At 70.1% G+C, this 18,220-nt stretch overlaps 1 protein-coding gene across 3 annotated transcripts in view; it reads left to right on the top strand.

The window, feature by feature from the left end:
* Positions 1-18,220, top strand: part of ABCA7 (ATP binding cassette subfamily A member 7) — a 27,440-nt gene extending 9,220 nt beyond the window's left edge. The window contains exons 29-68 of one of the 3 annotated variants that reach the window (XM_077860764.1): positions 47-334; positions 483-515; positions 625-802; positions 884-1,053; positions 1,348-1,525; positions 1,765-1,880; positions 2,266-2,410; positions 2,502-2,625; positions 3,185-3,314; positions 3,386-3,506; positions 3,584-3,646; positions 4,541-4,647; positions 4,843-4,984; positions 5,242-5,376; positions 5,458-5,561; positions 5,787-5,879; positions 6,029-6,228; positions 6,300-6,674; positions 7,666-7,763; positions 8,622-8,952; positions 10,770-10,913; positions 11,101-11,188; positions 11,277-11,349; positions 11,428-11,494; positions 11,590-11,727; positions 11,806-11,870; positions 11,964-12,074; positions 12,152-12,232; positions 13,450-13,632; positions 13,778-13,915; positions 14,017-14,404; positions 14,484-14,567; positions 14,669-14,773; positions 14,874-15,046; positions 15,148-15,336; positions 15,407-15,544; positions 15,628-15,854; positions 15,943-16,135; positions 16,960-17,062; positions 17,395-18,220. In XM_077860764.1, coding sequence (XP_077716890.1) covers positions 47-334; positions 483-515; positions 625-802; positions 884-1,053; positions 1,348-1,525; positions 1,765-1,880; positions 2,266-2,410; positions 2,502-2,625; positions 3,185-3,314; positions 3,386-3,506; positions 3,584-3,646; positions 4,541-4,647; positions 4,843-4,984; positions 5,242-5,376; positions 5,458-5,561; positions 5,787-5,879; positions 6,029-6,228; positions 6,300-6,674; positions 7,666-7,763; positions 8,622-8,952; positions 10,770-10,913; positions 11,101-11,188; positions 11,277-11,349; positions 11,428-11,494; positions 11,590-11,727; positions 11,806-11,870; positions 11,964-12,074; positions 12,152-12,232; positions 13,450-13,632; positions 13,778-13,915; positions 14,017-14,404; positions 14,484-14,567; positions 14,669-14,773; positions 14,874-15,046; positions 15,148-15,336; positions 15,407-15,544; positions 15,628-15,854; positions 15,943-16,135; positions 16,960-17,062; positions 17,395-17,759 — 6,184 coding nt within the window. In that variant the 3' untranslated portion in view covers positions 17,760-18,220. Of the gene's footprint in view, positions 1-46; positions 335-482; positions 516-624; positions 803-883; positions 1,054-1,347; positions 1,526-1,764; positions 1,881-2,265; positions 2,411-2,501; positions 2,626-3,184; positions 3,315-3,385; positions 3,507-3,583; positions 3,647-4,540; positions 4,648-4,842; positions 4,985-5,241; positions 5,377-5,457; positions 5,562-5,786; positions 5,880-5,987; positions 6,229-6,299; positions 6,675-7,665; positions 7,764-7,858; positions 7,976-8,621; positions 8,953-10,769; positions 10,914-11,100; positions 11,189-11,276; positions 11,350-11,427; positions 11,495-11,589; positions 11,728-11,805; positions 11,871-11,963; positions 12,075-12,151; positions 12,233-13,449; positions 13,633-13,777; positions 13,916-14,016; positions 14,405-14,483; positions 14,568-14,668; positions 14,774-14,873; positions 15,047-15,147; positions 15,337-15,406; positions 15,545-15,627; positions 15,855-15,942; positions 16,136-16,959; positions 17,063-17,394 lie in introns of those variants that run through there. The other 2 variants (XM_077860766.1, XM_077860765.1) reach the window with 2 other exon arrangements.

Here is an 18,220-nt window from a genome sequence, read left to right as displayed (position 1 = left end):
GCGTGCCAGGGCCTGCGGAAAGCTCGGTTCCCCCCCCCCCCCGCAGGACGCCTGGGTGCACACAGCCCGCCGCCTGCCGGTTCTGGGCGCCGGAGGTGCCCGCGGCCGTGGCTGAGGTCTTGGCCAGCGGCAACTGGACGCCCGGGTCGCCGTCCCCCGCCTGCCGCTGCAGCCAGCCCGGAGCGCGGCGCCTGCTGCCCGACTGCCCCGCGGCGGCCGGCGGCCCCCCTCCGCCCCAGGCGCTGGCCGGCTCTGGAGAGGTGGTGCAGAACCTGACGGGCCGCAACCTGTCCGACTTCCTGGTGAAGACCTACCCGCGCCTGGTGCAGCGGGGGTGAGCGCCCTCGGGTCCTGGAGCCGGGAGGAGGCGGGGCGGGGCCGGGCCTGGGTGCCCCTGATTGCTCTCCTGCCCTGCCTCGTCTTGCCTGTCCCACCCAGCTCGCGGCGTCTCGGCCCCGCTCACGTCTCTGTCTCTCCCGCAGCCTGAAGACCAAAAAGTGGGTGAATGAGGTCAGGTGAGGAGGGTTCCACCCCCGTGCCCTCTCCTGCCCGCTCCGGGCTCCGGGCTCCCCCCACGGTCCCTGGCCCTCACTGGCTGTCCCCTGACCGCCCCCTGCCCTGCAGGTATGGGGGCTTCTCCTTGGGGGGCCGAGACCCAGGCCTGCCCTCAGGGCAGGAGGTCAGCCGCTCGGTGGAGGAGCTGCGGGCGCTGCTGAGCCCCCCGCCCGGCGGGGCCCTAGACCGCATCCTGAACAACCTCACGGCCTGGGCTCGCAGCCTGGATGCCGAGGACAGCCTCAAGGTGGGAGCTGGGGGAGCGGGCAGGGGCCTGGGGGGCGGTCCACCCCAGCGCCCTGACCGCTCGGCCCTGACCCCACCCTAGATCTGGTTCAACAACAAGGGCTGGCACGCCATGGTGGCCTTTGTCAACAGAGCCAACAACGCGCTCCTACACACCCGCCTGCCCCGGGGCCCTCCCCACCATGCCCACAGCATCACCACGCTCAACCACCCACTGAATCTCACCAAGGAGCAGCTGTCGGAGGTGGCGCTGTGAGTCACTCTGTCCCGCATGTGGGCCCAGCCCTGCCGCAGCCTCTGGGTCATTTGGGGTGCGGGGGCACTCAAGCTGTGTCCATGCATGGGAACCACCCCCTCTGCTCCCCAGGCCTGGGGATTGGGACATCATCCGGCTCAGTGGGTTACAAGCTCGCCCTGCAGCCCAGGCGCCCCAGCCCTAAATAGCTTCACCCGTCTCCCCGGCCAGCGGCAGGCGGCCAGGCTGTGGACCCTCACCCCGTCGGTGGTGGGCGGGGTTCTCTGGACAGCTCCGCCCTTCACCCACAGGATGGCCTCCTCGGTGGACGTGCTGGTGTCCATCTGTGTGGTCTTCGCCATGTCTTTTGTCCCAGCCAGCTTCACCCTCGTGCTCATCGAGGAGCGTGTCACCAGGGCGAAACACCTGCAGTTTATGGGGGGCCTGCCTCCCACTCTCTACTGGCTCAGCAACTTTCTGTGGGACATGGTGCGGGGCATGCTTGGCGGGCGGAGGTCCAGCCGCCTCTCACCACCTCCCCTTTCTGGCCCCTTCCGATCAGACGTTTGTCCAGCATGGCCCGAGTGGAGTCCTGGGGGACGGTGGGAGACTTTATGTCCTGCTCCCTCCCACATGGGGCGAGGGGTGGGTTGGGACAGGGCACAGGGGTGAGGATGGCAGTTCCCACCCGGGCAAACCGACAGCGGTAATTACCATCTCCAATGCAGTGTAACTACTTGGTGTCAGCGTGCATCGTGGTGCTCATCTTCCTGGCCTTCCAGCAGAAGGCGTACGTGGCCCCCGCCAACCTGCCCGCCCTCCTGCTGCTGCTGCTGCTCTATGGGTGAGGCCTCCCCGGCTGCTCAGGGCCCGTTCTTCCTGACCCCCCCCCCACCCCAGCCCCGAATACCGGGACTCCTCAAGCTCAGAGCTCTGATGGGATCCCAAGTGTGACCTAACCTAGGGATGCGCGGTGGTGGCCTTAAAAGCTCATCTCTCCCTGGGGCGGGGGTGGGGGCGCCCGGCAGGTGGCAGGAGCTGCACGTACTCCAGAGCTCGGGGTTGGGGGCTCGAGCCCTACACTGGGTGGTAGAGTTTACATAAAAGAATATTAAAAACCTCGTCCTGTCTTGACTTACGTGAAGAGGCCTGTAGCAAGGACGAGGGGAGGGGGGTCTGGGCTACTCACCGGGTGTCCGGTGGTCACCCCACGACCCACTGCCCCCCAGCTGGTCCATCACGCCGCTCATGTACCCGGCCTCCTTCGTCTTCTCCGTGCCCAGCACGGCCTACGTGGTGCTCACCTGCATCAACCTGTTTGTTGGCATCAATGGCAGCATGGCCACCTTCGTGCTCGAGCTGTTCTCTGACAAGGTGCGGTCCCCTGCAGGCCGGGGCTCGGGCTGCGCTGGCCTCAGCCCCGGCCCCTGACCCACCTCCCCTCCCTGTGTCTGGCCCTGAGCAGAAGCTGCAGGACGTGAGTCGGGTCCTGAAGCAGGTCTTCCTTGTCTTCCCCCACTTCTGCTTGGGTCGGGGGCTCATCGACATGGTGCGGAACCAGGCCATGGCTGACGCCTTTGAGCGCTTAGGTGAGAACTTCCCTCTAGGTGGGGAAGTGCCAGCCACGTCCTTTACGCAGGGTGGGGACAAACAGCAGCCCCCAGGAAGAGAACTAGAGGTCTTAGGTGGCCCCCATGTTTGGGTTGACTGAGAAGCCAGCACAGCAGCCAGAGAGGCTAATTCTTTTTTTAAACATTTTATTTATTCATGACAGACCAGAGAGAGAGAGAGAGAGAGGCAGAAACACAGGCAGAGAAAGAAGCAGGCTCTATGCAGGGAGCCTGACATGGGACTTGATCCTGGGTCTTCAAGATCACGCCCTGGGGTGAAGGCGGCGCTAAACCTCTGGGCCAGTGGGGCTGCCCTAGAGAGGCTAATTCTGTATGGGGTCCTATCACAAGAGGTCTAAGGCTCTAAAGGGAGATGGTGATACTGTTTTCTATACCAATTAGAGCTTGGTTGAGTGGCCCACCCAGTTCTCGGTCCTTTTATTTAAGAGCCCAAGGTGACCTGGATTGGGGGGTGGTGGACAGAAATCAAGGACACCCCTACTTCTCATGACCCAGGTCCTCCTTCCTGTCTCCGCAGGAGACGGGCAGTTCCAGTCACCCCTGCGCTGGGAGGTGGTCGGCAAGAACCTCGTGTGCATGGCGGTGCAGGGTCCGCTCTTCCTCCTCTTCACGCTCCTGTTGCAGCACTGCAACCGCCTCCTGCCACAGTCAGTGGGGACGGGGTAGGGGTGCGAGGGGCTGGGGCTGGCCTTGGGCTCACCCATACGTGTGTCCTCAGACCCCGGCTGAGGTCGCTGCCCCCCCTGGGGGAGGAGGATGAGGACGTGGCCCGAGAGCGGGAACGGGTGGTGCACGGGGCCACCCAGGAGGACGTGCTGGTGCTGAGAGACCTGACCAAGGTGGGTGCGGGGCAGTGGGTGCAGAGACTTGGGCAGCCCCCTGTCCCCCCGTCCTCAGGGACCTGAACTCCTCCCAGGTGTACCACGGGCAGAGGACACCGGCTGTCGACCGCCTGTGCCTGGGGATCCCTCCTGGTGAGGTGAGTCCAGGGCGGGGCCCCGGAGCGGGGGCATGGGAGGTGCCCTCCTGCGTTCCCACTGCCCTTCCCTCAGCACCTGCTGCGCGCGCCTGCCGCCCCTCGTCGAACAGATCCCTGGCCCCCGCTTACCATCTATCGAGTGACTCCTGACCGGTGACATTTGAGCTCCTATTTTGTCCCAGGAAGCACCTACTGCATGCTTGTGCTCGTTGAGCCCCCGCCGTGTGCGGCCCCTACTGAGATCAAGCACGTTGTTACCGAGCACCAGTGGGGGGGCCACACATGTGCCAGGAACCTTAACCAAGCGCCTACTGTGTTGTGTGCCACCGTTGGAGAACCAGTTGTATCCTTGAGCCCCCTTGTATGGACATCTGTATATGTTTGTTGGGCATCGACAGTACCTACTGGGCGCCTGTTGTATACATCCCTCCCTTGAGTGCTGGCCCACAGCCAGTACTTCTCAGGCACGTGCCCCGAAGCAGTTCACGTTCACACAATACTATGTGCAGCCGTGTTGGCTGTGTGCTCTGAACCTGCCACCTCGCGGGGCCAGTGCACACCTGGAAACAGATGTGCAGTGTTAGCGTGAGCTGCTGTCACTTTGTCAAGCACTGCCCGTGAGCTCCCACTCTCTCCACGCTGGGCTGACCGCACCCAGCCTGGGTGCTCGGGTGCCTCCGGAGCCACCTGGCGATCTCAGGGCCCGCGATGCACGGAGCACTGCTGTATGCGATCTTGGAGACACCCACCGGGTGCCAGCATGGGTGACGCGTGTGTCGTGTGTGCCGATGAGCATCCCCTGCTCAGTGTCGTGCTCCGCCTGCCTGCACCCCCGGTATTGAGGGGGGTGCGGGTCAGAGACCACACTGAGGGCCATCTGTGGGGCCCCCGCAGTGTTTCGGGCTGCTGGGAGTGAACGGAGCGGGGAAGACGTCCACGTTTCGCATGGTGACCGGGGACATGCTGCCCAGCGGTGGCGAGGCTGTGCTGGCAGGTCACAGGTGAGGGCTGGGGCGGGCGCAGGGCTGGCCTCTCCCGGGCGTGCTCGGCTGGACCTGGTCCTGGTCCTGGTCCTGAGCCCTGCCCTCTCTCACCACAGCGGTCGGGGTGGGGGGACCGAGGCCTGCCCTTGCCGCCCAGCGCGGGGGGCCTAGCCGACGCCCTGATCCCCTCCCCACCCCCGTCCCCGTCCCCAGCGTGGCCCGGGAGCCGGCCGCCGCGCACCGCCACATGGGCTACTGCCCGCAGTCCGACGCTGTCTTCGAGCTGCTGACGGGCCGGGAGCACCTGGAGCTGTTCGCGCGCTTGCGCGGCGTCCCCGAGGCTCAGGTCGCCCAGGTGACCCCCCACCCAGCCCCGCAGCCCGCCCTGAGCCCACCTGCAGCGCACCTGCGCGCCCCCAGCGCCCACACTGCGGCTCCCGCGCAGGCTGGAGCCGCCCCCTGCCGCCCCCCCTCTCCGGGCCGCGGCCCCCCTCCCCCTGGGAGCGCAGCTGTCCGGTCCGGCCAGGTCCCGCCCCTCGTTCATCCTGGCCCCGCCCCTTTGCTGACCAGCCCCCACCTTCGCCCCTCCCCCGCTCGCTCCGCCCCCCGCAGACGGCGAGCGGGGGCCTGGCACACCTGGGGCTCTGCCAGTGCGCGGACCGACCCGCGGGCACCTACAGTGGCGGCAACAAGAGGAAGCTGGCGACGGCGGTGGCGCTGGTGGGGGACCCGGCTGTGGTCTTCCTGGTGCGCGGGGGCGAGCCGGGGCGGGGCCTGGGAGGCCCGGGCGGGGTCAGGACCCCTAACCGCCCCCCCCCCGCCCCCAAGGACGAGCCGACCACTGGCATGGACCCCAGCTCGCGGCGCTTTCTCTGGAACAGGCTCCTGGCCGTGGTGCGGGAGGGCCGCTCCGTGGTGCTCACGTCGCACAGGTGGGCCCCGAGCCCGAGATGAGCGGCGGGGCGGGGGGCTCCGCGGGGCGGGGGGACGTAGGCCATGGGGTGGCCTGACCTGGGGGTGGGGGGCTCGCCGGGGACCCGATACCGGCCTTGCCGACAGAGGTGGGCGGGCGGTGTCCAGGGTGGAGGGTGAGGGTCCGCGCCTGGGGGCGGGGGCACGGCTGGGCCCCCGGGGGGACTGACGCGCGGCCCCGGCAGCATGGAGGAGTGCGAGGCCCTGTGCACGCGCCTGGCCATCCTGGTGGACGGGCGGTTCCGCTGTCTGGGCAGCGCGCAGCACCTGAAGAGCAGGTGAGGGGCGGGGGCGGGGGCGGGCGCGGGCGGGCGCGGGTGGCGGCCCGGGCGAGCCGGAGGAGGGCAGCCCGGCCCGGAGCGAGCGCGGCAGCCCTGTGCCCCCAGGTTCGGAGCGGGCCACACGCTGACCCTGCGGGTGCCCGCAGCGCGGGCCGACTCGGCCGTGGCCTTCGTGGGGGCGGCGTTCCCGGGGGCCGAGCTGCGCGGGGCGCACGGCAGCCGCCTGCGCTTCCAGCTGCCGCCGGGAGGGCGCTGCGCCCTGTCCCGCGTCTTCGGGGAGCTGGCGGCGCGCGGGGCGGAGCTGGGCGTGGACGACTTCTCCGTGAGCGGGACGGCGCTGGAGGAGGTGCGCGGCGCCCGGGGCGGCGGGGCGGGGCTGCGGGGCCCCGGTGCTGACGGCCCCTCCGCCCGCCGCAGGTGTTCCTCGACTTCTCCGCGGCGCAGGGGCAGCGCGAGGCCCGCACGCAGGACGCGGGGGCGGGCACGGACCCCTGCGCGGCCGAGTCTGCGCTCTGAGCCCCCCCCCCCCCCCCCGCAGGCCGGGCGCTGCGCGGGCGGGAGGGCAGGGGCGGGCCGGCCGCTCGGAGGACCGTTGCCCTGGAGGAAATAAAGAGATCTCCGCGCGTGCAACTGCGTGTGCGTGTGCGTGTGCCGGCGGCGCGCAGGTCCACAACGGCTCTCCTCGCGGGCCGCCCTGGGGCCTTGGGGGCCCGCTGGAGCCCAGCTGCGGGGCCTCCGTGGTGGCCGGGAGCCTGCTGGCCGCGGCCCCTCAGCACCCACGTGGGTCTGGAGGTGAGGGCGGTGCCCGCGGGTGCCTGGCCATGAAGTGGGCACGAGCTCGAGGCCTGGGGATGTTCTGGGCGGCCTGGAGGAGCCCCGGGGTGGCCCAGACTTCCGGCCTCCTGACTGGGCCCAGGCCCCAGAGCCCTGCGTGCTGGGCAAAGGGTCCTCGAGGGCGCACTCCGCTGCGTCTGCGGACGGACCCGGGCCTGGGGAGCTGCACACTGCAGCCCTGTGCCCTGCTATGCGCCCCTCCCGGCAGGCTCAGCGGGGCGTCGGGGAGGGTGAGGGTGGGGGCTGGGGGGCGGGGAGGCGGAGTCCCCAGGTCTGGCGGCGCATGCTTCCCACAGCGTCCTGTCAGTGGCAGGTCTGCGTGTGCTCCTGGACCCTGGGAACAGGGCCCTGCTGTGCTTGGGGCCTTGCCGTGTGCCCCGGGAGGGAGGACGGGGCTGGACAGCAGGAGGCCGCACCCCGGGTCTGAGACAGAGGCCCTGGCTCGTCCCTTCTGCCTGTGAGCTTCGTGGCGGCGACACCTGCCCGAGTCCCCGCGCATCGCCGTGCACGCGTGTGCGCACGCTCCCAGCTGCATCCGGTGTGCCAGACTGAGGGTCTGCATCCCCACCGCCTGCCGCAGTGTCACCTGCCGCCGTGTGCCCGCCCCGCGTGCCAGGCCAGCAGTGCCAGGCCCGGGCACCCCCGCCAGCACACGCACCCTGAAAGTGGAAGCTGCGGGTGGGCTCTGGGACCCCACCGTGAAGCCCACTGCGTGGAGGGGCAGGCTGCGGCCAGGGCGGGTGGGGGGCAGGCCTGCGTCACCGGCACTGCCTCGGGAGGCCTTTTCCTGTGGGGGGGAGGGCCCGCCAATGAGGGCCGGGCCTGTCACGTGGGGCTGACAGCTGGGGAGGGGGTGGCCGGCGACAATGTGGCCCTGGAGCAGGCGGTGCTGAGAGCTCAGCAGCGGGACCCCCGCCTGCCCGACCCCAGCCCGCCTACCCGGGCCCAGGCCCCACCATGTTCTCCAGGAAGAAGCGGGAGCTCATGAAAACCCCTTCCATCTCGAAAAAGAACCGGGCGGGAAGCCCCAGCCCACAGCCCTTGGGGGTGAGTGAGCCTCTCCGGGGAGTGCAGCGCGGGCGGGGGCCTGGGCGTGACAGCGGGCGCCAGGGCCCAGGGGTGCGCCGTGCGCCTGCCGCCAAGGGCCCAGCAGCTCCATGCGGGGCCGCTGGCGGGGGGCTCCCACCAGCTACAGCCCCTGCCGGGCTGGACGGCACGGAGCCCGCAGGTCAGGCCAGGAGCCCGGCGTTCGGCTCACGGTAGGAGCCCTCTGCTTCCCCCGAGCGCCTGGCCGAGGGGCCGGGGGGCGGGCGGGAGGGTGCCCAGGCTGGGGCGCCGCAGGGCAGGGCTCAGGGGACCTGGGGCCAGGGGTGCTGTCGGGTGTGACAGCTACAGCGCAGCTTCGGGGCCGAAGGTTGACAGGGCAGCAGGGCACGACACGGGACCTGTGGGTGTGGGGCCTGGAGGTCGAGAAGCTTTGGGGGTGCTCGAGGACTTCAGGGTCCCCAGGACTCTCGGGGGCACGGGAGTAGACAGAGGTATCTTCGCCTGCGCGGAGGTGTGCCTGCAGCAGCCTGGAGGGGGCTGCAGGGCCGAGGACCCCCGGGACCCTCCCCACCCCACCCCACCAGGAAGTGGGGTGCCCCTCCCCCATGCCCTCACAGGCCCCACCCCTGGCTGTGGTTTGGGCAGAGACCGTTGTTTGTGAAAGCTCTGGGGAAGAGGATGTTGGGTAACAGGTGTGGGTGGGGCAGGGCACCAAATCTCGGCCCCCTGACCTTTGGCCTTTGATCCCCGTGGGGTCCGCGGGAGACCCTGCAGAGCCCCCCCACCCCCGCCGGCCGTGGGGAAGCCGAGGCAGCGCGGGGCCGGGTACCTGGCTACCGGCTCGCCCGTCCTCCCCAGGAGCTGCCCAGGAAGGATGGGGCCGACGCGGCGTCCCCCGGGGCCAGCGCGGAGCCGCCGAGCGCCGCCGCCAACGCCAAGGCCACGGGCACGCTCAAGCGACCCACCAGCCTGAGCCGCCATGCGAGCGCCGCGGGCTTCCCGCTGCCCGGGGCCAGCTCCTGGACGCTGGGCCGGGGCCACCGCAGCCCGCTGGCCACTGCCAGCCCCGCCGAGCTCCCCGGCGACGCACCCGGGCCCGACCCCGGGGAGGACATCTCCCAGCTGCTGGCGGACGTGGGCCGCCTGGCCAAGAGCCTCGAGAAGCTCAGGGACTATGTCCTGCGTGACGGTGAGAAGCGCGGGGACCGGAGCCTGGGGGGCGGGGCCACACACCGCCCCTCCGACCCCGTGGGGCGGCCGGGGGCGGGGGGGCGACGCCGCTGTGGCCAGGCCCTCGGGGACACGTCCCAGCCGGGAGGCCGCGGCGCAGGGACGTCACGGGGGCTCAGAGGCACACACGGAGATGCCCCTGGGGACAGGTTTCGGGGCGTCCCCGGTGTCCTCGTGAGGCCAGTGGGCAGCCCCAGAGGGCGTCGGGGCAGAGGTGGGCCAGGTCCGCCGGCTGAGGCTGAGGTAGCAGAAGCCCGCGAGGGCCGCGGCGTGTGCCCGCCGCCGTGACGGCTTTGGGGCGGCGGTTCCGTTTTCTCCTCCGTGCGGCGCTGACAGCACGCTTCCTGCCGGGTTATTTTCATCTGCTTCCTGTTTGTCCCTGGCACCTCGTGCGCGGCCTGCTGCCCGCTCCCCCGAGGCCGCACCCCAGCACCCAGCCCGGCACCCCGACCTGCTGCCCCCAGGGCCCCCCCTGGTCGGAGGGGCCCCAGCCGGGCTGGGCGCTCGGCCCCCACTGGCCTGGCCCCGTGGCGGGGTGGGGGCCCCCCAGGGTTATCTGGCCCGGGCGGGGGCCACAGCCGCTTCCTGGGGAAACGCGCTAATCTCGGTTCCTTTCCGATCCCCGCGCTTCCTTGGAGGCCAGGCCTGGGCGGGCTGCGCCCCGGGGCATGTGCGGGGGGCTGGGGCGCGGCGGGCCCTCCTGCCCCTGGGCCACCTGGACGGGAGGATGTGGGCTGAGCGCGGGGCTTCCTCTGCTGGGCCCCTCCCCGGGCCTCAGGTGTCTCATCTGCGGCCCGGGCCGTCGCGGGGCCTGGGCAGGTGGGCGTGGAGGGCCGAGGCCCGCCGTCCCTGGGGTCTCCCCAGGGGCCTCAGGGCTCTCAGGCCCCGCTGTGCTCTGGAGCACCGGCCGTCAGGCGGGGAGTCGGGGCGCGGGCGAGGCTGGCCCCCAGCCGGCCGTCCATCCCTCCCCTTCCCTCCCCGCGTTCCTACGGTGTTTCCACCGAGCGGGGCGCATCTGGCGCTTGCTGCTTCGCACTCGTCTCCTTAGGGCGGGTGACGGGCACCCCGCTGGCTGAGTCGGAGGTGCCTGCGTCTCTTGATCTCAGGGTTGTGAGTTCCAGCCCTGCACCGGGTGTGGACGTCACTTAAACATAAAGTCTTAGGGAAAAAAAATAGTGTCTGTGCAGAGCATTTAAGGCCCCGTTCCTAGACACAGATGTGACCTCAGCCCTGCTTTGCTCTAGCACCTTCTATGGCTCCCCACTGCCCTGGAGACAAGGCTGAGCCGGGCCCTCCACACGAGTTCTTGTGCCTTCTGAGCCAGTGTAGATGGGAAAGCTTTCCATCTTTTTTTTCATCTTTGAGAAATGACGGGTGTGCCTCAGTTTCCCCATCTGCAAAACAGGGATGATGGTGGCAGGGGCCTCTGGGGGCCTCTGGGGGCCGCTGCCAGGGGGGAGTAGATGACCGCAGCAGGCAGGGCAGGCGGAGGGCTGGCCGGAACCTTGAGCGGTCAGGGCCGTGGCGGGAAAGGGCCGGGGAGGTGCGTGGAGGAGGGCGGCACCAGGGCGGCCACCTGAAGCACAGGTGTGTGCTGTCTGGACGACCCGGATAGTGTCGTGAGCGAAGGGGCTGCGTCCACCACGGCCTGGGCCTCAGCAGGGGGCCCACAGCGACCGGCCCCACCCGCCTCTGCCTCGGTCTCCCCGCCGGGGAGGGGCGGGCGGCTGGCCCTGGCCGGGTGCTCCCTCCCGCTCACCGCGCCCTGCCCGGCAGAGCTGCTGGAGGCCCGCCGGGGGCTGGCCCACGAGTGCCTGGGCGAGGTCCTCCGCGTGATGCGCCAAATCATCACCAAGTACCCGCTGCTCAACACCATGGAGACCCTCACGGCCGCCGGCACCCTCATCGCCAGGATCAGAGGTCAGCGGGAGGCCGGGAGGGCTTCCTGGAGGAAGGGACCCTTGGAGGGTGTTTGGAGGGCTCGCGGCAATCTGACAGGCACCCCTGCCGTGGCGCTGCCCCTGGTGGACGGCACCCCCGGTGAGTGGCGCGGGGTGACCAGTGGCGCGGGGTGACCAGCGGCCCCTCGTCCCTGCGCCCACCCCAGGCTTCCATTACGAGTGCAGCAACAACGAGTCCGACAAGGAGGAGTTCGAGAAGGCCCTGGAGACCATGGCCGTGTCCTTCGGTAACACGTGAGCGCTGCGGGACCGCGGGGGGCCGGGGGGCCGGGGGCGGGGGCGGGCCCCGGGTCTCCCAGCCTGACCCCTCCCCGCCCTGCAGCGTGTCCGAGTACCTCATGGGGGAAGTGGACAGCACGACTCTCCTGTCCGTGCCCCCCGGGGACCCCAGCCAGGTGAGCACGGGGCGGCCCTGCGTCCTGCGCCGGGGTGGGTGGGCCTCACGCGGGCCCTCACCTGAGTCTGCCCTGCAGACCGTGGAGCACCAGTACGGGCCGGCGGCGGAGGGGGCCGACGCCAGCGCCGAAGACGGTGACGCGGGTGAGCACCCCCTTGGCCGATGGCGGGCCGTGGTGGGGGCGGCGGGCAGGAGGTGGGGCTGCGGCGCCGGGCTGGGCTAAGCGGGTGCCCCGCAGGCTGCCTGCCCTCCGAGGAGGTGGACATGCTGCTGCAGCGCTGCGAGGGGGGCGTGGATGCCGCCCTGCAGTACGCCAAGAACGTGGCCAAGTACATGAAGGACCTCACCGGCTACCTGGAGAAGCGCATGGCGCTGGGTAGGCGGGGCCCCCGGGGGCTCTGGGGGGGCCCAGCCCCCCACCCCTGCACTCACACGGCTCCCCGCCCGCCCGCAGACATGGACTTTGTCAAAGGCCTGCAGAAGATCATGCATAACTACCGGCACAGCGTCATGCAGGAGGTGGGGGCCCGGGGGGGGATGCCTAGGGCAGCTGAGGGAGCGGGGGGTGCGCAGCCCGCAGGCCACCCCCTGACGGCCGGCCCCGCCCCACAGCCCCACATGCCCCTGCAGTCCATCTACTCCCTGGCCCTGGACCAGGACCTGGAGTTTGGCCAAGGCTTGATGCAGGCAGTGGCCACGCTGCAGAACCAGACCTTCGTGCAGGTGGGCTGCCGGCGGGGGGCGGGGGCGGGGGCGGCGGGCTGCGCGGGGCGTCCCCGGCTCACGGCCTGTGCCCCCAGCCCCTGAACGTGAGGCGGCTCGAGCACGAGAAGCGCAGGAAGGAGATTAAGGAGTCGTGGCACCGCGCCCAGAGGAAGCTGGTACGCCGGGGGCGGGGGCGTGGGGGGGGCGCCGTGGCCTCCTGTGCCCACTCTGGGCCGAGGTGCCCAGCTGTGCAGGAAGGGGTGCGCACACACGCGTCCCGCCCCCCGCCGTTGCACGGAGGGTCTGGGTTGGGGGAGGCAGGTTCTCGCAGGCCACCCGCGGGCGCCAGGTTCCCTCGCGTTGCTCCTTCCCGGTTCCAAAGCTCCGCTGGCAGGGCCTGCGGTGAAGGGCCTCCGTCCCCGGCCCTCTGTCCCCGGCCCTCCCGGCAACCTCCGTCTGTGCACGCGGGGCTGACCGCGTTGGCGCTTCTGCTCCAGCCTCGTGCCGCGGCCTCGACCCTGTCTGTGGGCTCCGGGTGCTCAGCTGTGGAGGCCGCTTGGCCCGTTTCACTAGATCCTACCCGTGGACATTTTGCTCGCTGCTGGGTCCGTGGTGTTCTCCAACACGTGCCCAAAGCGGGCCGGCTGGGGGGGCGGTGAGAGCCCGAGAGCCTCTCCTGAGCTGCTGCCGCTTCCATTCTCCAAGCCCTCATTTCCTGTCCTTTGCTCACTGCGGATTGGACCGTGGCCTATTCCTTATTGATTTGCCAGAGCTCTTGACATATGAGAGAACCAGCCCTCGCTGATGTGACCTATAGACCACCCCCCACCCCGGGTTTAGTTTTGACTTTTGATTTTACCTGTGGCCTGTTTAGCTGGATAGAGAGCTGTGAGCGGCAGCTGTAGCCTTTCTCATGGTTCCTGGGTTTCCTGTCCTGTGTTCAAGGCCTCCCCACACCCAATGTTTTCAAATACTCTGCCTGTCTTGTCGCTCGTTTATGTTTGAGCGTCTGACGCGGTCTGTCGGCTGCAAGGTGTGGCCCCCAGAAGGCCCCCTGGTTTCTGACCAAGTGCTCTTCCTGCCAACCCTGAGGGTGCCTGGCTTCCTGCCGGGCGGCCTCGCCGTTCTGTGCGAGGGGAAGTGAGAGACGGAAGCGTGGCTGCCAGTCTGGGTGGGGGGCGGGCGCCGGGGGCTGGAATGGTCCCCCCAGGGCCCCGCTGCAGGGGTGCCTGCCTCCTCTCCCGCTGTCACCCCGATGGACGGGCTGTGCCCTGAGATGCGCGGGAGGCTGAGCTGCGAGCTCCGCGTTGGGGGGCGGGTGTCAGGATGTGGCGGGAGCCCCGGCCCGGCCCAGGATGGCTCTGGACTGGCGTCCCCACCTCCACGTCTGCAGCAAGAGGCCGAGTCCAACCTGCGCAAGGCCAAGCAGGGCTACACGCAGCGCTGTGACGACCACACCAAGGCCCGCCTCCTGGCAGCCAAGGCCGAGGAGGAGCAGGCGGTCACGGGGCCCGGGGCCGCTGCCTCCAAGACCCTGGACAAGCGGCGGCGTCTGGAGGAGGAGACCAAGAACAAGGTGCGCGCCACGGGGTGGGGCGGGCAGGGCCAGCCCAGGGGCCGCGGCTCCCACCGCGCGGGGCGCATCCTGCCCCAGGGCCTTCCCGCCGCCCTGCTCTGGCGGCGCCGCGCCAACGCGTCCCTGTGCACCCCGGCCCGTCCAGGCGGAGGAAGCCATGGCCACCTACCGGACGTGTGTGGCCGACGCCAAGACGCAGAAGCAGGAGCTGGAGGACACCAAGGTGACGGTGCTGCGGCAGATCCAGGAGGTCATCCGGCAGAGCGACCAGACCATCAAGTCGGTGCGCGCCCCACGTCCCCACGGCTGGTGGCGTTGGGGGGCTGTCGGCTGCACCCCCGGGCCCCGACCGTGGCGGGGCTCACACGCGGCACCCCCCCGCAGGCCACCATCTCCTACTACCAGATGATGCACATGCAGACAGCCCCGCTGCCCGTGCACTTCCAGATGCTGTGCGAGAGCAGCAAGCTGTACGACCCGGGCCAGCAGTACGCCTACCACGTGGGCCAGCTGCAGCGCGGCGAGGAGCCCGACGTGCGCTACGACTTTGAGCCCTACGCCTCCATGAACACCTGGTACGGCCTCCCGCTCGCGCCTGGGGCGGCGGGGCAGCCCCCTGCCGAGGCTTCCGTACCTGCCTGTCCCACCAGGTCCCCCGTCATGCGCACGCGGAAGGGCAGCTTCGTCGGCGATGCCGCGGCGACAGAGGCCACGGGCAGCCCCGAGAAGGACGGTGGGCCCAGTGATGGGGCGCTGGCCAAGGAGCGCAGGGGTGAGTGCCGGGCAGGGGTGCGGGGCAGGCGCGGCCTCCCCGTAGCCCCTCGCCCCACTGGAGACGCCCCGTTCCGCAGGAGGGCGCGGACACCAGGTGCACAAGTCGTGGCCCACCACCATGTCAGACTCGGACGGCAGCCTGGACCCCAGCCCTGGCTCAGGTGAGCGGCGCCCGCGGCCTGCCCGGGCCCTGGGCACGCATGTCCAGCAGGGTGAGCCCTCTGGGGAGGGTCCGGCCGCCTGACGCCCGTTTCCCGCTCAGGGGACTTTAAGAAGCGGGAGCGGATGTCGTCCAGCGGCACCATGTCGTCCAGCGAGGAGCTGGTGGAGCCGGAGGGCAGTGCGGGGGCGGCTGCCTTCGAGCAGGGTGAGGGCCCGACCCCGGCGGGGGGGGGTGGGGAGGAGAGAGGGGCTGGGAGCAGCAGCCTGACCAGCAGGCCTCGGCCTGACCGCCCGGCCCCCCGCAGCCGACCTCAACGGCATGAGCCCCGAGCTGCCGGTGGCCTTGCCCAGCGGGCCCTTCCGCCACGTGGGGCTGTCCAAGGCCGCCCGCACCCACCGGCTGCGGAAGCTCCGCACGCCCGCCAAGTGCAGGGAGTGCAACAGCTACGTGTACTTCCAGGGCGCCGAGTGTGAGGAGGTGAGGAGGGCTCCGGGCGGCGGGTGTCGGGGCGGAGGCCTGGGGCGTGGGCCAGCGGCCGTGGCGGGGAGCGGGGGCTCACGGGCGCCCGCCGGCCGCAGTGCTGCCTGGCCTGCCACAAGAAGTGCCTGGAGACGCTGGCCATCCAGTGCGGCCACAAGAAGCTCCAGGGCCGCCTGCAGCTGTTCGGCCAGGACTTCGGCCAGGCGGCCCAGAGCACCCCCGACGGCGTGCCCTTCATCATCAAGAAGTGCGTCTGCGAGATCGAGCAGCGGGCGCTGCACACCAAGGTGAGCGCCGCGGGGGGCGGGGGGCAGGCGCGGCGGGGGAGGGGGGCCAGGCTGACCGCGGCCCCCGCAGGGCATCTACCGCGTCAACGGGGTGAAGACGCGCGTGGAGAAGCTGTGCCAGGCGTTCGAGAACGGCAAGGAGCTGGTGGAGCTGTCACAGGCTTTGCCCCACGATATCAGCAACGTCCTCAAACTCTACCTGCGGCAGGTGGGGCCGGTGGGCTGGGGCTGGGAGCAGGGAGCCGGGCCGGGGTGGGGGACGCCGACCCCACACGACCTGTCGCCCCGCAGCTGCCCGAACCGCTCATCTCCTTCCGCCTGTACCATGAGCTCGTGGGGCTGGCCAAGGACAGCCTGAAGGCGGAGGCTGAGGCCAAGGCGGCCACCCGGGGCCGAGCGGACCCCGCCCAGAGCGAGGCTGCGGCTGTGGCCATGGCGGGCCGGCTGCGGGAGCTGCTGCGGGACCTGCCCCCCGAGAACCGGGCCACTCTGCAGTACTTGCTGCGGCACCTGCGCAGGTGAGGGCCGGCGCGGCGGGATCAGGGCTGGAGGCCTGGGGGGGCCGAGGGGCCTCTCATGGCTGCCCCTGTGTCCGCGTGACCCTAGGATCGTGGAGGTGGAGCAGGACAACAAGATGACTCCGGGGAACCTGGGCATTGTGTTTGGGCCCACGCTGCTGCGTCCAAGGCCCACCGAGGCCACCGTGTCCCTGTCCTCCCTGGTCGACTACCCCCACCAGGCCCGGGTCGTGGAGACCCTCATCGCCCACTATGGCCTGGTCTTCGACGACGGGCCCGAGGTGAGGGCGGTGCTGGGCCCCAGGGCTGCCCACTCCGAGCAGGGGGGCGGGCTCTGTGAGCACCGTGGGGGCCGCGCCGTGGGGGCCGCGCCGGAGACAGGAAACCCCGGTGAGGCTCGCTTTCAGCGGCGTGGTCAGCAGGGGGCCCAGAAGTATCTTACAAGCAAAGGACTGACAGACGGCGGGCTCAACTCTGGGGGCTCACGCGGGTGCAAAGGCCCTGTGGCCCGCCTCCCCAGCTGCCCTGGAGCCCATGAGCGCTCTGCTGCCCAGCTGGCTCCACTGCACCTCCTCACCTGGCTGCTCCTCCACAAGCTCTGCTCGCTTGGCCTCCGAGTGTCTCGCTGTTGTGCTCCTGTCCCCTCTGCTAGGGCCTGCGGGTGCGCAGGGGCGGCAGACACGCTGGGGGCCACACGGCAGGACCCGAGCCTTATGGGCCGCGGCCTGCTGCCCAGAGGGACAAGCTCAGCCCGTGTGCACAGGACGCAGTGTCACCATACGTGCAGCTGCAGGGGTGCTGACAAGTTTTAGGCCCTTTTTTCGTATTATTCTGCCTATAACGCACATCACGAGGCTTCTATCGGCCTCTGAGAGCGAGCGTCAGAGGCCAAGGGAGAGGCAGAGTCCCCGTGGCGCAGGGAGCCCGAAGCAGGGGACTTGATCCCAGGCCCCCAGGATCCTGAGTGGAGCCGGCAGCGGCTGCTTCACCAACCGAGCCTCGCAGGCGCCTGGCGTTTTTAGTTTTTAGACTATTTACGAGACAGAGAGCAGAGCCAGGGGTGGCCGGGACCCTGGGCCCTGCCTGAGCCACGCTCCCCCTGCAGGAAGCGTACGTGCAGCGGGCCGAGGCGGCGGCACAGACGTCCCACCCGGAGGCGAGTGCAGGGACCGGCTTCCCACTGCAGAAGGCCGCAGAAGGGGGCCCAGGTGAGTGGTGGGGACAGGCGGCTGGTGGACAGCGCGGCGTCGCGGGGCCAGGTCAGGTGCCTGGACGCCGTGCGGCCTGTGGGGTTTCCTCCGACGGAGGGCTGGCCTGTCCGACCTGTGCCAGCAGCAGCAGAGAAGCTGGAGGGGTTTGTGGACACCACAGCGGGTGGGGACCCGGACCACGGCAACAGCCCTCTGCTGCGGGTGGGTGGTCCCAGGGGGCAGCTGGGCCTGGGGAGGGTGACAGCGTGTCAGGCCGTGGACCCCAGGACCCCCAGGTCTCGACACGTCTGTCCACCCTGCCTCATAAGCCAACTTCCTTGACTTCGCAGAATACCAGGTGGCCTCCAACGACTCGGACTCTGAGGTGGAGGAGACCTCAGACCTGTTGGCGGCGGCGGCCAGGGGCGCCGCACACCGCCTCAGTATCCTGGAGAAGCAGGGCAGCGAGACCAGCGTGGAAGAGGGCCAGGGCAGCCGCAGCGGCAGCGAGGAGCGGCTGGAGGCCACGGCCAGCGCTGATGGGGACGGGGACGGGGACGGGGACGGGGACGGGGAGGGCCTGGCCCAGCAGCTCTCGGAGTACAACGCCAACCAGTGCAACAACGTGGCCGAGGTCCGGCTGCCTACCATGAGGCTCTGCGCTGGGCAGGTGGCAGCAGGCAGTGGGCAGGACAGACAGCTGGAGTTTGTCTAGCTGGGGCGCTGGGCAGGCCAGTCCAGGGGCCGAGGGCCGGGTGCCGGCTGTGTCTGGCTCCCGTCCCCGTGCATGACCAGTCACTGTGAGGCCTCCTCCTGCCAGCCCAGTGCAGGAAGGGGGTTTCTGGCTGCTTTTTCCAGAAGATTCCAGGAGCAAGGAGCAAGCCCAAGGCCTGCCCCGTGTCTGCCTGCGTGCCAGGGAGTCCTCCTCTCCAGTGGTCTCAGCCATGTGGACAGAGGAGCCACATAGGCCCCGCTGAGTGGCCGGGTCCGCGGGGCCAGCCTGGAGGCCAGACAGCAGGGGCCAGGTGGCAGCGTCGGGAAGTCCCCAGGGGCCCTGGGAACTCGAGTTGGGGCCCCTGGGGTATAGGCACATGGGGGGGTGGGGTCTGTCTTGGGTCACGATGTACATTCTACACAGATGCATTGATTTTGCTTAAAATAAAATTTTTAACCTGA

Source organism: Canis aureus, chromosome 19 (genome assembly GCF_053574225.1).
Source record: "Canis aureus isolate CA01 chromosome 19, VMU_Caureus_v.1.0, whole genome shotgun sequence".
NCBI classification, from domain to species: domain Eukaryota; kingdom Metazoa; phylum Chordata; class Mammalia; order Carnivora; family Canidae; genus Canis; species Canis aureus.
Note: the sequence above shows the minus strand (reverse complement) of the source record. Positions and strands in the feature narration are given on the sequence as shown.